We start from the raw sequence: 15,477 nt of genomic DNA, 5'->3' as shown, positions 1-15,477 counted from the left end.
GCCAACCCGTACACATGCGATACAATGTGAGCAACTGATAACAAAGACATCGTGGGAGTGAGGGTGTTCAGACTTATTGGACAAGCTCAGGGACGTATTGCACAAGAAAGAAGTAGAAAAGAGGAAGGCTCGTCAATTGCATCTTACGCTGCCACCGCCAGCACTACATACTCATAAAATGAATATTCCATATTCCAGAATAGCTTGACCAAGTTTTATGACATCTCTGAACTTGAATCGTTACCCATCCCTCATGTAACGGCGGCATGCAATGCGTATCGCTACGATGGGCGATTTGTAGCTGTATCCTTCGACAGACCTACCAAGACTGATGTATAGCGGAGAGCATAGCATATAGCTACAAGAAGATAGAAAGCGAATCATGCATAGATGATTCGGATGGTGAATGATGAAGCGTGGCAGCAGGTTTGTTGGAAGATGATGGTTGCGGCGGCCCCGAGGTTTCGCCGCTAGCGCCAAAGGAGCAAGGGTCCTCAAGAAATTCCATCGAAGCACATCGTCACCGGTGGCTATCATCCGACCACAAGCTCGCCCACACCCTCTCGTCGACCTCGGAACCGCCCAAAGCAACTCGTTTGTCTTCCTAATAGAAAATGGATCATTCGCGCGATCCTTGTCCCTGGGTCATTCTCAATGACTTTGGTGGTGCCTTTGCCATGGGTGTATGTCCCCTCAGGCGCATCATCTCTGTCAGAACCCATATACTAACACCGCATTAGGCTGTCGGAGGAGCAGTATGGCATGGTGTAAAAGGCGTAAGTGCCTTTCTGGTACTTCGAAAACCTGCGCTTACAAGCCCTATAGTTCCGTAACTCACCCTACGGCGAGCGACGCATCGGTGCCATCACAGCGATCAAAGCCCGCGCACCTGTTCTCGGCGGCAACTTCGGTGTCTGGGGAGGACTTTTCAACACATACGACTGCGCAGTCAAGGGAATACGGAAGAAGGAGGACCCGTGGAATGCTATCATCGCAGGATTCTTTACCGGTGGATCGCTGGCAGTACGAGGAGGCTACAGGTCGATGCGAAACGGTGCGATATCATGTGCTATCTTATTGGCTGTTATTGAAGGCGTGTCAATTGGGTTCAACCGCATGATGGCCGACAACACAAGGCTCGATGCTCCCCCACCACCACCGAGCGATGTCGGTGCATCATCTGGCGGCGGCGGCATGGCTGTGGCCGCGTAAAACACTTTCGATTTACGATTTATACCTGTTCAGAGCGGACCGTTATAACGCCAGGGATGGGCAGCAACATGTCTGGGCAAGCGGTGTTTTTGGGATGTTTGGCATATACCGCAGGCAGGTTTCGGCAGCGGGTGGCGTTCACACTCTCCTCAGCTTTGTGCTATATCTGTATCATATACGCGACACGACTTGTACAACATCTGGAGACGTCTCTAGAAGAAAGCATGAGTGTGCGGAATTCAGAAGTTACGACACATCTCAATGTCCATCAGCTATTGCGCACCTACTCTATTGAATCCGAGCTTACCACAATAGTTCAAACTCAATACCGGACTAAAATAACTGGATGACATCATCAGACCCACTCATCAGTAAACAAAGTCTCAAGCTTCCCCAGGCCGGCCGCATCCTGCGTCGTTTGAGACACTTCCAATGCTTCAAGCGCTAAAACACACGCGTGGGGAAGTCGCTGAAAGTAGTCAGCTACAACCGCAGATTGAGGCTAGCTTCTACTAGTCAGAGTGGCTGACATGAACGCGCATTGACCGCCTTTCTACCTCGAAATATTGCAACTGGCCGTTCTCGTCTGCTATTGTGACACAAGACCACGATGCTGCTTCTACGCGCCCTAAGATTACGAAATCCATCTCATCCATCTCGCCATTCTAGTATTACGTATTCTTCTATTCAATAACACCATCCACATCAACCACACCTATAAAGGCTTTCGCTCTCGAACGCGACGATGGCACCACAAAGAACAAAGAACGTCATCAAGGACATTGGAGAAATCACACGTAACTGGCACATTCAAAACTTGGCATCATGTCTACCAAAAGCGCTATGGCCCAACCACCAGCCATCGGATGAATGGGGCGACGATTTAATCGCACTCATAAGCCAAATTTCATCAACGCCTGCCGCTACCCTTCCGGACTTCAGATTGAGATTAAGAAAAGCTATCAAAGTGCGCCAAGAGAGGAACAGTTCCCGGATCGGCAGACAGTCATGGGCCAAAGACGTCGACCTGAAAGCTGTCTTACAAGAGTATGAACGAGAGGCTGAAGAGACAAGAGCTGAAGAAGCGCATCCTGCACCAAAGTCAAAAGAAAAATCTGACAATCGTACTACCCGCAACACACGCATTCAGGTCCCCAAAACACCCATGAACCATGAAGATGAAGACGAGGATGAAGAAGAAGAAGGCTCCTCCGAACCCCTTGCCGGCGGGAAGTACCAATACCTCAATGGCGTCCGACCGGTCAAGGTGAACTTGAACCCCAACGCATCCGCTGCGAAAAAGCCGATGCGAGCAAAACCACCAACAAGAGGCAAACGACGAAAGGCAGATGAAGAAGAAGTGACAGACCCTCTCGCAAGAGAACTCCCAAGTCTGGTTTACCAAGATCCGGATCCCCGGGTACCGGATGATACTGGTTTTCTTTCGGATCTCGAAGGTGACGGGGTGGAGGGAAAGAGTAAGAAGAGGAAGAAGCGATTATCGAGGCTGCAGCAACAGCGTGTTAGGGAGCCGCATTGGCAGAGGGACTTGGATAACATTGTTGTTGATGTTCCGAGCTTGGAGAATGGTATTGACACTCCAACCGTACGTAAAGAGAGCGAAGTTGCCCCGATCCTTATTGGGGAAGATGTGAAGGATTTGGGTCTCGATAATGAGGAAGATGTGGCCATGGAGAACGCGGAGGATACGCATATACCCAACGCTGAAGACCCACCTATCCATATCTTACGGGACGTCATTATGAACGACGGAGGGGACGTGGAGGTGGAACTGGAAAACTTACCTGAGATACCGGAGAATGCGACGGTGACGGAGAGAAGGGAGATGGAAGAACTGAGATTAAAGATGGAGCAGCGAGTATGGAGAATTAAGGTATTGAGAATCAAGGAGCGGGAGGGCAGCGGTGAGGATGTAGTCGAGCGAGGAGACGATGATATGAATGTAGAGAATGATGTGGGCGGAAAGAGAGTGTTGAGGAAACGCAGGGGCAAGTAGAAAAGTGAACACGGGGATGCTGAGTCAGCAAGAGTGGTCACAAGGGTGTCACGCATCGTACCGGTACGTATGTTATGTGCGTGGTTGACTCAGTAGCGACTACTATTTGCGCTACCTGCCTCCAACTACCACTATAGTGGACTACGGGACGCCAAAGACGAGCCAGAAAATGGTAATGGAAGACCCTCGTCACCTCTACATGAACGAATTGCAATGCCACGTTTCTTTACCGAGAATTTTGTTTTCCTTCAATCCCACAGATACACTATCATGTTGACCTTTTGACCTGCATACATCTTCAAAGTAGCTTGGATTGTTCCTATACCAATAAGAGCCATCATGTATCTGTAAGAGTAACCACTGTATGTCTCAGGACCATGTAAAACGCAGGCCCAAGCTACATGGCTCTACAACTTCGCTGCCTCCCTCTTCAAGATGGATCAACCCACTTCTTCCACCCCTCTCGTACTGCACTATTTTGCCACGCCTTCTTGTTGATGGGTAACTGCTCAATCCAGCGCATAATGTTCTCGTACACGTTGCCATCGTATATGGCCGGAGCGCCGCAGAGACTCGCATCCGAGAAGTCCTATGCGACCGTCAAGGCAATTGCCTCGGGCAGTAACTGATCGAGCAGACCGTAGACAAGTGAGCGGATGAGATCGAGTTGCATTGATGTGAGTTATGGAGAATGCGCATCAGCTGTCTCGACCACGGATAGGGCGTCGACTGTGCGTGAATTGATAATTGTGAAAGGAGCGAAAAGAAAACGTATTCGGTTCAGCACGGTGCGTAGACTGGATAACGCAGTATCACGGAGGGCTGAGATGGTGTCAATTAAGGACTTGAGAATGAAGTATTCGATGTGAGCTTGTGAGGTGGAGATGAGCAGCATCATATGCTCATTCCAGGCGTCCCCTGGCAATCTAGTGGAAGCTCGGATTGCCGAATGCGCTTTGACGAGTTGACGGTGTACGCGGTCGAGATAGATGGCGAATTGTACTTGTGGGTCGAGAAACTGCATTGCGAATGCGCTACATGGGATATTCGGGTCCTCAACATTGGTCAAGTACTGTAGTTGTGGCTCGATCGGCTCACCATCTTGTAAGCGATCGAGTTGCTTGAGTACATGTCGCCCGACTTGCTGCCACAGCACGTAGTTTCCACCTTCGAACGTCGCACCATCAGACAGAGCACCGACGATATCCGTAGACCTGAGATAGCCATATAACCGTGACCACCACACAGCTTGCGCGCGTCTTCGGCACCATCGGTAGCCTCGGATGTGACGCATGCCTTCATGCCAGTAGTCAGTGCGTGAACAGAGAGCAAGAGAGTGATCGTTTTCGTTTTGCATCTCTCGCAATTTGATATACTGCTCGTCGCAAACCCGAGAGCCGAAGAACATGGCGTAAGTCTTAGCAATCATGCTAAGAAGACGGAAGTGCTGATGCTTGCACTGGAAGATACTCGCTTTATCCTTCAGCGCATCAGCAGGACCAAGGCCTTGCTGTTGCACGACTGAGTGTCTTGTCGCGATCTTTAATGCCTGCGATAATTCAACAGTGAAAATACCAGGTATCCTGCCGCGAACAAGCATCATGACAGAGTATGAGAGCCTGGCGCGGAGGAGATCTTTGGTGAAAGTACTGTCGCGTGCGAGCTGACTGTGAGTCATCAGCATCTGAGATCGAGGTATGCGAACTTAATCGAAAGAGACAAAGCAACTATCTGCTTTGTTGTAGTTGATCTCTTGTTAGACGAGCGATATCTAATGTCTCATGTGGTAGGGTTACTTACCCAAGCTTCAAGCCAACATCACCCATCTTAATATCAGGCATTGGCATACCATCCTCTCAGGATTGGAGTTGTACCAGGAAGAAATGCGGATCTTGGTCTTCACCGCTGGCCATAACTGCCTTGTGTGGCGTCCAGAAGCCCAGCCCGGCAGGCCAAAACTTTGTTGATGAGATTGTTCGTGAATGAACAACGAACTCATCGGTATCAGGATCAAAACTTGCAGTAGTTTCGATACCTCGCACGAATGATCCATGACCAAGTTCAGCTTGCGCAGACGTACCGAGTATCTTGCCGGACCGAGCAAGTGGAAGCCATTGTGCCTTTTGTTTTTCAGTACCGTTGTATTCAATCGCAGGCTTAAATAGAAAAGCTTTGTGGCCGAAGGGACTATCGGCGGTTAGTTTATTGACCTTTAAAACCTCTCCTGGTCTGACTTGCCTAGCGTTCAATAGATTGTACCGCGGGTTTATCCAGACGAAGTACTCATGGTTGTGCTCGAGCATGTCGTTGAGGTACACCTTTATCATCTCAAGGCCTTGTTCGAGAGGACCCTCGCGTTAGGTTTTTGAGTAGCATCTTGGAAGTTTTGAGTTACCGTGTGTGCCGAGTGCTTTCCCAACCCGCTTGAAGGCGGCTTGTCGCTTCTTGACAATGCGCTTGCTGTTGAGAAGATTTGTGGAGAAATAACAAGAGGTTTGTGCATCGAACATACTTTCCCCAGAGCAGGCATGTCAGGTCAAACGCATCGATGGAGGTGGATGCCCTTGCTTTCTGCATCAGCGGGGTCTGCGTGCTCTTCACTATGCTGACCATCTTCACTTCAGGTAGGATCTGTAATTGGAAAAGCAGATAGACCGAAATCGAAGGATGAACAGCTCAAGGTAATAGCTCCTATAATCATGTATACACAACAGACTTTTCTCCTTCATGATGGTCTAATTGCCACGATCCTACCGCGGATCCTACGCTGCTCGTTTACCAGCAAGCCAGATGCCATCAAGTTTTCTGTTGTTATTTGGTCAATATGAGCCATACCTGTGCTTCCGTGACACGGTTATTCCAAGTAGAAATTGCGATTGGATAGATATCAAGGATGTTCTTTTCGAAATACGCATGCATGGTCCTTACATTCGCCAGAAGCGGGATACAGAGTTCTGTCTTGAGTTTAGCTGACACAGCTTGTTTGGTGTATTGGATTATCCCTTAAATTCTTGGTCGATAGCTTATACCTGTTGGATCCAGCATGGACAAAACTTATCAGACCAAGTGTACTTCTAGTACCAGCCCAAAACACAATTGGATGAGTGAGTAATGCCACCGCCATCACGATAAGTGTGCTTAGGGTCATGGTCAGGTCGGGCAGTGTCACATAGACACGAAGTCGAAGGACGTGGGTCATCGTTGTAAGGGCAGCCCTTGGTGGCGTTGCCACGCAGTAAACGTCCTCAAATTTCAGCATTGTATCGAATCGTCTCTCTTCGGTGCTCAAACTAGGCTGCTAAGTCAAGATTTCCTCAGATATTGATGTGAAACGTGATGCTACTCGACGAGCTTGCTTCTATCGGACGATGGGGCCGAATCTATCGTTATGCAAGCTGGTTAGTACATCTCGATACTAGAAGCTACACGATCGGAACGGGGCATATTGAATCGGTCTTCCGACATGTCATATCACATGCAGATGTGTGCGATTGACGGACATCCTGGTGCTAGAGTCGTGGTGTTCTACAGCAAGATGAGGAATGCGGCCTACGAGCTCCACCAAGCCAGATCCGGTTAGATTATCTATGCAACTTGCCGACTCACTTGTGCGGAAACAACTGCCGCGCATTTCATCCCAAGTCTGGCCCCTAACGCGCTGCAACACCATCAGTCATCGCGTCGCTTTCCGGTTTTGCGTGTTATATACCTCATTCCTGGTTCGATGATATTTTCTCTCGAAACCCTCCGAGGATCGTCGGCGATTCGCGTAAGCCAGAGCTGTTTGGACGTCTCGTATGTGGCCTGCATGTAATCAGTTACTCATTGTCAGCAACAGCTAGTTCAAGCAACAAGTGCTCAGGCTCAATATGTGCCATCGACTGCTAATGAGGAGTCCCCTCAAGCTTTTTGGCATCCTTAACCATCAATCGTGTGTGGGTCGCGCAGTATTCATGATTCTCTCCGGCTTTTGCCCTTTCTCGGATTTCGGACTTAACGATAATTGGTTCTAGGCGCTTTGCACCCTCCAGGGTTTTCTGACAGCTCTCTACTGCCCATCATCATGACGCAGTGGTGTATCGCTGTTTGTCGCTTCTGCGGAGCTTGCGGCATTCTCATTCGTGGATCCGAGTTGATCGCATGCAGGCAGAACGTCGTGCAGGGGTTCTCGGCAGCACGCATCGTGGTAGGGTAGGATAGCTCATGATTAAGGATCAGTCACCCTGAGGTCATGACATGTTGTACAGGTACTGGCGCCCTAACCCACATTGCGGGACTTACTAGCATTCCTAAGATATTGTATTCCAAGCTTCATGCTAGATCGCAATTCCCCAACTCCATACTTCGATCATGGCGCCCGCTGAACCAAACGCAAAGCCTTTTGAGCTCTTGACTACCGAAGAGCCAGATTTTCCAGAAGAGCGAGAAGGATGGAAAGGGTACATCGAGTGGGAGCGATACCCAGAAAAGAAGAAGAAGGCGGCAGAAATCTTAGCGAAATATGACTTCCCCGTACCTCCTGAATTCCAGATGAAGCCGTTGCCCGATACCAATCCGCTTCTCGAAGGCGTGCGATGGAAATACTACCACTATGCCTTGGGCAAAACACTCAAGGATCTTCCGGCCATTTCATGGGAGTATGTCAAGAAAGAGAAAGCCGATGACATGATTCATGTCCTGCAATTTCCTTACAACGGAGAGCCGAACCGGAAGCGCCTGGTCGAAAATGAAATCACAGCCAACCCAGACCACTTCGTTCGAAACCATGGTGGTGTTCCTGAGATCGATCCGGAGAAGTACTTCTTTGAAGTCGAAGGTCTCGTCAACACGCCAAAGAAGATCACGCTGAAGGAGCTTCAGGATGAGAGTATCTTCCCACGCATGGAGACCTGCGTTACGTTACAATGCAGTGGTACTCGGCGTATCGAACAGATCCATGACTACCCTGGAGATGGAGACGAACTCATCAACGCGCCTTGGGGAGAAGGTGCCATCGGAACCGCCCGGTATGTTGGCGTCAGTCTCAAGAAGGTCCTGAAGTACTGTGGTCTGAAGCCAGAGGGCAAGCATGTAGAGTTCTTTGGCGCCGATACCTACTTCAAGAAGGGCCAAGTGTACAACTACGCTGTCTCAGTGCCAACCCGCAAGGTGAAGATCAACGAGGTCATGCTTGCTTGGGAGATGAACGGAGAACCATTACCTGCCATTCATGGTTTCCCGCTTCGCGCCGTCGTGATGGGGTACATCGGTGCGAGGAGCTGCAAATGGCTCACTCGTATCAATGTCATCGACGCTCCCACCATGGCACCCGTGCAGATGAAGGAATATCTTTACTACACCCCGCAGAATGGTAAGCAGAATGTCACATACAGTAACGGCTTCAGTATCCAGACCATGCCTGTTGCCAGCGCCATTATGACGCCTATCGACAAGGACGTTATCGTCCACGATGGCAAGATCCGCATGACTGGTTGGGCCTATAGTGGAAGTGGTTGGCCGGAGAGAGTCGAGGTCAGCAATGATGGAGGTGGCGTTTGGTACGAAGTGCCATACGAGAACCTGAGTAAGAAGTACTACCACGCTTGGCGCACATGGTGGATCGACATTCCAGTCGATGCGGAAGGATGGCTGTAAGTGTGATCCGCTCGAAGCTTCGCTAGATAAAACTAACGATACTTAGTGAATTCTGCGTGCGTTGCTGGGACGATGCTTTGAACACACAACCGACTTTTGTGCGGAGCGCATGGAACTGGGATCTTCACGTGACCTCCTCTTGCCAGTAAGTATTTCCCGTCTGAATGTTTTGACACATTTCCAGTAATACAATACTAACATCTCTGGTAGCCGTGTCAAGCTTTACAGCGTCAACACGACCAAGCCGGCTACGCAGAAACGCCTTAAGCAACTTGAAGAGCACGGCGCTTCACTATTGCCCATTACCAGGCCTCTACCATTCGACCTCCAGTCAGACGAAGACTACCTGGAGGACATGAAGAAGCGCGGAGGTCGTGATCCGGAAGAGTAGACTGGTGTGAAAGAGGTGCGTGTCCAAGGCGGCTAGGCAGGATGGGCTTTGGGTTAGGCTCGGAATGAAGAACTGGACTACAATAGGTAGTATGACTATCACATTATTCAAGTAAGAAATAATAATGCAATGAAGATATACCTCCGTTCTGAAAAGATAGTCATGGTGTGTGGGGCACCAATTGGGTGGGATATGGGATAAACGGCAGCATTTCGCCATATCGTATTAGGCAGTCTATTCGAGCCATGCGGGTCTCGGGATGCATGCAACTAAGTGTGTAGATGAGGCACAGCAGCCCCGAGGACCAAGTCTAGTCGGCGATGGATTGCGGCGCGGGTGAGACATGGCCCCACCACAGGCACGAACATGATTTTGATGCGACTCTTCTGTCTTGTTGGAGTTCATATCAGTGCGAACTGCACTTGTTAGTATAGTGCTGAAATTGTAAAGTAGCTTTATTTGGTTGTTGTAACAAAGTTAGTGACTTCGCAAAGCTGTGACGGTAAATTACATGGCCATTGTTTAATATGCCTCGCCACATCGACGCACATGCCGCATGAGAACTTCGCACCTGCATTGCAGCGCAGTAGACCTGCATGAACCATCGGAGTACACGAGGAAGAGGCAGGAGCGGGTAGGTTGAGTGAGTTCCAGTGGATACTGTGGAGTATATACGGGAGTAGTATCTGCGTATGTTAGCCAGGCGATACCCGCAAGCGCCCCGGGTCAGGAATCTTGCTGCTGGTGCGATTGTCATTGGATATGTTTGGACGATCTATAACATATCGATACTTACACCGGTAGTAGATTAGATCAAGGTGTTTGATGAGGTCTGGAACGAATCGTGGTTGTCTGGATGGTTATAAATATGGTGAAAGCTCTGCAATAGGGTCAATACTATCTCTACCACCTTCGACTTCTGTGCACCAGGACTTCTTATCTTACTATATACGATGCAGCTGTTCACTCATGTCCTTGCTCTTGCTGTGACTGGAGCTCCTTTCTTTGCTCAGGCAGCACCACTTGCAACTCGCTCTACCGAGGATGTGATTGCGGGACGATACATCGTTCAGCTTATGCCAAACGTTGATATCGCATCAATTACTGCTCACCATGAGAAGATCCGCAGTATCAGGCGTCGGGATGGTCTCGACGTCGCCGCGAGTATCGACCAGGAGTACGATCTTGGAAACTTCAAAGGCTACGCTGGGTCATTTGACCCGACCGTTATCGCTGAATTAGAAGCCATGCCTGAAGTTCTCCTTGTTGAAAAGGACTTCAAGATGTATACCACGGCTCTCGTAACACGTATGTATATCATCGACTGACCCATATACTCTGACAGCCAGCCAGAATTCCTCCATCTTGAGAAGACATCGCTAACAACTACCAGAGACCAGCGCACCGTGGGGTCTTGGAAGCATCTCCTCTAGGACTAGAGGAGCTACCAGTTATGTATATGACTCGACTGCTGGTTCGGGCACTTACTCATATGTGCTGGATAGTGGTATACGCACTACTCACGTTGAGTTCGAAGGCCGCGCCTCATGGGGTTATAACGCAGTTAATACTAACAATGCTGACACCTCTGGCCATGGCACTCACGTAGCTGGCGTTATTGGAGCAAAGACCTACGGCGTTGCCAAGAAGACAAATCTCATCGCTGTCAAAGTCATAAGCGAAGATGGGACCGCAGCGGCCTCCGATGTACTGAGCGGTCTGAACTGGGCACTGAATGACATCGTTACCAAAGATCGACGGGCATCAGCTGTAATCAACTTGTCGCTCGGTGGTCCGGCATCTTCAGCCATGGACAACGCCATTACATCACTATCAAACCAAGGCGTGTTGGCCGTCGTCGCTGCCGGCAACGAAAATCAGTTGGCCGCAAACGTTTCGCCAGCTCGTGCTCCCGCGGCTTTTTGCGTTGGAAGCGTTCAGTCAAATGATGCTCGTTCATCATTTTCGAATTACGGGTCTGCCGTAGACATTTGGGCTCCTGGTAGTGACATTCTGTCTACCTGGCACACCTCCGATACAGCCACGTCAACACAGAGTGGTACTTCGGCGTCTGCACCATTTGTGGCTGGACTAGTGTCTTATATTCGTGGTCTTGAAGGATTGTCTATTGGTCCGGCAGCCAGGGCGAGAGTTCTGGCATTGGCTACACCAGGTCGCCTTACGGACGTAACAGGCGCACCTAACCTACTGGCATACAACGGAAATGGACGCTAGATGTCTAACATGAGAACCAGGTGCACAAGCACTGAGTCGGTGTGTTAAGGCAGTCGCGGTGTGTTCGCGGTTTATAGCGACGTAGGTCTACTTCGGATGTGGCCAGCGTCTATATGACCTCATTCATGAATACCTGTAGTACTCGCAAGGTGTTGTCTGACGATCGTAGCAAATTCTATCTTGATCAAATGTTGCATGCGCCCCAGGATAAGCATTCTCTGCCCATACACGTACAATACTTATCAATGGTGTCAGTTTAGTTAATAAGGCTGATGTGATTAGGAAAAGTAGCCAGCTGCGAAGACGTCGGGTGTTCAACGGCCGCGAAGATTGTTGTGGCAGGAGTGCTCCCAAGCCACGAAAGTAGTGGGATCCGAGCAAGCTAAGACTTATTAGGTCAGCCTTGGCAGTCAAGTGGGGACCGTTGGGGGTTCGCGTTTTCGATGACATGCACCAACCTTGGGTTCTCTCCAACCCACCAACGCGAGTTCGAATGCCATGCTTTCGTTCCACGTTCCTAGTTTATGCCGACGCATTCTGGACCTCGTTTCTCGTTCCTGGGTACGCTGAGGCTGTTCTGTGTCTAGCATGAACTTTCCTGGATAATCATCAATCGCTTCCTTGGGTGGCATGTCTCGACGGATTAACTTCTAGCAGCACACACCTGCGATTCTACGGACCTTTGGATGCCAAACAAGATGACCTCACGACTGGAAACAACGCAGTATCTAACAGTTGTTTTGAAACCACCGTTGTGGGAAAGCTCAAGGCTGCATCAGTGCCTTGACGTACACAGATGAGAGCAGTAATGAGAATTCAGGCAAGGTGATACAGTGAACCATTGAAACCTGCTCAATATACCTGATACGGTAGCTACATATGGTCTGCAGCGCGCCTGCTTATACAGCTCTCTTCGAGGCTTCCTTGCTGGAGTCTCAACAGCAGTTACGACCTAAACGTTGGCTTGGTAGTAGTGACACAATGTGTCCAAGGCCGTGTTCACCATGAGCATCTTGCCATCGTTTCCATCGCTACCGCACTTTACAATCATACGTTATGGCCATGATCATTGACGCGATCGCAAGGCATGGAGCACGAGGAGCCATCCGGTCTATGCTCTCGCTACAGAACGCGACTGACGAAGACGCCGAAAACTCTACCCTACGATACGCATGCGCACGCAAGAGATACGAAAGTGGAAGAAAGGGACCGATGTGTGTTTATCGGATCAGCGACGAACGTAGAAACTGCGACGGGCACAGAGTCAGGCTATACACTAATGTGGAAGGTGCCAATCTCGACGAAGACGAGCCACAAAGTTTCACGGGCATCGAGTACAGTAGGAACTACAACATGGGCCGCAGTATGAGGCAGAAGAAGGGCCGAACCCCGCCAACGCCATACAAAGTGATAAAAAGCAAAGTGGAGTTCGAGAGGCTAGATGTCGAACCTTACCCACTAACCGATGAAGGTTCTGACAGGCGTTCTAAGAGCGATAACACGGCGCCGTCCCAAGCTAAGCGCTTAAGCTTAAGCTCAAGCCCGAACAAAGAGTTCGGCGTGCGTGAACCTGTCAGCAGTCGAAAGCATCTACGTCGCAGGTCGCATAGTGATTCGCACAGAGGAGTGAGCGTTGTGAAGTGCCGTCGATCTCCAAGCCGGGCTTTGAAACGACGAAAGGCTGGTCGATTCAGTGACCGAACGTCGCGAGCAAGACCCATACAAGAAGCTGGAAACGTATTGCTCGGGCGCACTTCCAATTCCGCAACATCAACGAGGTCAGCTGAGCCTGGATTCAGCACTAACAGATCCTTCGAGACAACTTCGGGAAACTGCTGTCGATAGTACCATCGAACTCGTCGATGATACATCGGGGGTAGTCAAAAATGATCAAGTCAATGGAGAGCGGGATGGATCTGTCGTTTCAGAGGCGCCTGGGAGCCCGTTTGTGCAACCAGGGTTGACGCTACAAGAGTCATCCGATCTGGTCTTCGGCACAGGCTCTAAAATTAACATGTGGAGGAAGCTACGAGTGGGTCGCATGGACGATCGCATTGTGCCAGACGTGCATGAGTTCGCATCCCAGCTTGTACGCGATGATCCGCTAGGCGAGACCGAGCAAAAGACAGAAGCATGTAGCGCTTCTCGTAAGCCATATGCATTAGGTCTCGAACATGTTCCATCCGGTGTCAGCGAAACGGAGGACCCTTTGGAATCACGAGCACAGGTTCTCGTAAGCCCTTCACGCACGGTGACGTCGACTTGGATATCGAAGATGAACTCACTCGGAAGCGCGTCGGCTCTACACCATAGTAGTCGAAATCGTCCGCCAATTCTCGATTCTTCGGTTAGTGCACTGCATGACACGACACGACCCAAAGTGACACAATTCCCCCTAAAACAGCCCTTGCGACAGGCCCCTTCCGGTATGTCTGGATTAGTCTATGCTCAGGCTAGTGTACCATCTATCGCTTCTTATCAACGGCCATTCCTCGTACCCCTCCCTATACGCCAGAAAAGGACTAATTGAGCCAAGAGTAAAGCAAGGGCCTGACATGATGTGTGTACCAGCTCAGCAAGCGGCATACATGCTGAAATGGGAACCTTGCATGGAAAACAGAAATGGGGGTATTATTCAAACGCCTTGTACCGATGGCAACATGATAGCCAATCCAATTTATTCCAGGTCCTCGATCCAGCCCGTTATATCCGTTGTTCGTCATGGTGTCGCCTCACTCTCTCCGTCTAATCGTCCGTCTAATCGATGACTTCCGCTATGCTGACTGATGTCGTCGTCCAGATCCTGATATTCCTACGTAGCATCAGCTCAGCTTCAGCGTCGACAGCGTTCATGACTCCTGTGCGACCGGGGTTACAATGATCTTTGCCCCCATGACGGCAGGAGAGTCCGCGTCCTCGATGTCAGGATATATGTTATTTACCAGAAATTGTCCTACTTGCCACTTCTACAGTCTTGTTAGTTCTTCGATTCTTACGCCCTGGAATTCCGCAACATACCAGATGTCCGCCCTCAACGTAGTATCTCCACCTTTCTGAGGACCCTAGGTATATTAAGATCTCCCATGGCAGTTCCTCGCTGCCAAACTCCCAGAACGTCATGTATTGGTGCACTGATGCTTTATCCACTTGTTCGTGCTTCTGGTCTTGGATCTTGGATGCGTGCTCGAGCTTGAAGATGCGTGCGCGAAGTAGTTCAGGACTCTCGACCATGCCGGGGGCAAACTCATCTCTAAACCACTGGACGAATTCGTCGTGAACTTCTGGGGCGGGCTGCCATAGAACTACGATCCACATTTGGATATCGCGGGGATCTGGTACAGGGTGTAAGCTTCCATGGTGTACCCTTGTGTCCCGAGGGAAACATACCGCCACGCCATTCTTCTCCATACCAGTTGGCATACTCTTTGTAAAACCGCGTCTCTATCCGCGCCTCTTTTGGAAGTTTGTCCAATGCTGGGGATATCTGCGTATCCAACTCTGGCGCACTTGGTTGTTTGGGTAGCTCGTAGATGGTCATGAGTCTGCCATCGATCCCAGCGATCTCTTTGAACGCATTGTCTTCCACTTGCTCTGCATGTCGGGCTGTGGATTTGATCTTTGCGAGAGCAGCGGGTATATGCGTACCCTCGTACCACTGATTGGCGTCTGCAGCGTCCTCGCCTAACTCCGCCCAGGCGCAAGCAATCCTTGACATGTTTTCCGTTTGCGATCTTTTGTTATTTCGGTTCCGCGAACGTGGCCAAAAGGGATGAATCCAGAAAGGTAAACAAGACCAAATGAACAGGGTAGGAAGTAGGGTAGCACAGCGGTCAACATAAGGAGTATGTGCGAACAGGAGCACACCTGGACTGTGCCACGAAAGTTTTGTCTTAGGTCCCTGAACCTTGTGCTCGTCAGCAAGGATGCTACTTCGTAGGGGCAAGTTCATACTGTGTTTGCTGTAGGTGTTTCCACAAGCAGTAAGGTG

General features: G+C 50.0%; 6 protein-coding genes across 6 annotated transcripts; 4 read left to right on the top strand and 2 right to left on the bottom strand.

Annotated features, from left to right (window-relative positions):
• Positions 1–614: 614 nt before the first annotated feature.
• On the top strand, positions 615–1,212 carry ALTATR162_LOCUS1037 (uncharacterized protein; the record flags this gene model as incomplete). Its single annotated transcript, XM_043308632.1, has 3 exons — positions 615–683; positions 741–776; positions 826–1,212. The coding sequence occupies 3 exons, from the start codon at positions 615–617 to the stop codon at positions 1,210–1,212; spliced, it is 492 nt and encodes a 163-aa protein (XP_043164567.1).
• A 745-nt stretch (positions 1,213–1,957) lies between these two features.
• ALTATR162_LOCUS1036 (uncharacterized protein) lies at positions 1,958–3,229 on the top strand (the record flags this gene model as incomplete). The annotated part of the gene is made up of 1 exon (XM_043308631.1): positions 1,958–3,229. The coding sequence occupies one exon, from the start codon at positions 1,958–1,960 to the stop codon at positions 3,227–3,229; it is 1,272 nt and encodes a 423-aa protein (XP_043164566.1).
• Positions 3,230–3,911: 682 nt separating this feature from the next.
• Positions 3,912–5,556, bottom strand: ALTATR162_LOCUS1035 (uncharacterized protein; the record flags this gene model as incomplete). Its single annotated transcript, XM_043308630.1, has 3 exons — positions 3,912–4,896; positions 5,030–5,055; positions 5,104–5,556. The coding sequence occupies 3 exons, from the start codon at positions 5,554–5,556 to the stop codon at positions 3,912–3,914; spliced, it is 1,464 nt and encodes a 487-aa protein (XP_043164565.1).
• A 2,023-nt stretch (positions 5,557–7,579) lies between these two features.
• Positions 7,580–9,254, top strand: ALTATR162_LOCUS1034 (uncharacterized protein; the record flags this gene model as incomplete). The annotated part of the gene is made up of 3 exons (XM_043308629.1): positions 7,580–8,859; positions 8,910–9,008; positions 9,074–9,254. 3 exons carry the CDS (start codon positions 7,580–7,582, stop codon positions 9,252–9,254), a joined length of 1,560 nt encoding a protein of 519 aa, XP_043164564.1.
• Positions 9,255–10,207: 953 nt separating this feature from the next.
• ALTATR162_LOCUS1033 (uncharacterized protein) lies at positions 10,208–11,489 on the top strand (the record flags this gene model as incomplete). The annotated part of the gene is made up of 2 exons (XM_043308628.1): positions 10,208–10,562; positions 10,648–11,489. The coding sequence occupies 2 exons, from the start codon at positions 10,208–10,210 to the stop codon at positions 11,487–11,489; spliced, it is 1,197 nt and encodes a 398-aa protein (XP_043164563.1).
• Positions 11,490–14,338: 2,849 nt separating this feature from the next.
• ALTATR162_LOCUS1032 (uncharacterized protein) lies at positions 14,339–15,204 on the bottom strand (the record flags this gene model as incomplete). Its single annotated transcript, XM_043308627.1, has 3 exons — positions 14,339–14,455; positions 14,508–14,821; positions 14,877–15,204. The coding sequence occupies 3 exons, from the start codon at positions 15,202–15,204 to the stop codon at positions 14,339–14,341; spliced, it is 759 nt and encodes a 252-aa protein (XP_043164562.1).
• Between the last annotated feature and the right edge of the window lie 273 nt (positions 15,205–15,477).

The sequence above is a fragment of the Alternaria atra genome, assembly GCF_907166805.1.
Source record: "Alternaria atra isolate CS162 genome assembly, contig: 21, whole genome shotgun sequence".
NCBI classification, from domain to species: domain Eukaryota; kingdom Fungi; phylum Ascomycota; class Dothideomycetes; order Pleosporales; family Pleosporaceae; genus Alternaria; species Alternaria atra.
The sequence above is the reverse complement of the archived record's forward strand: the minus strand, read 5'-3'. Positions and strand labels throughout refer to the sequence as shown.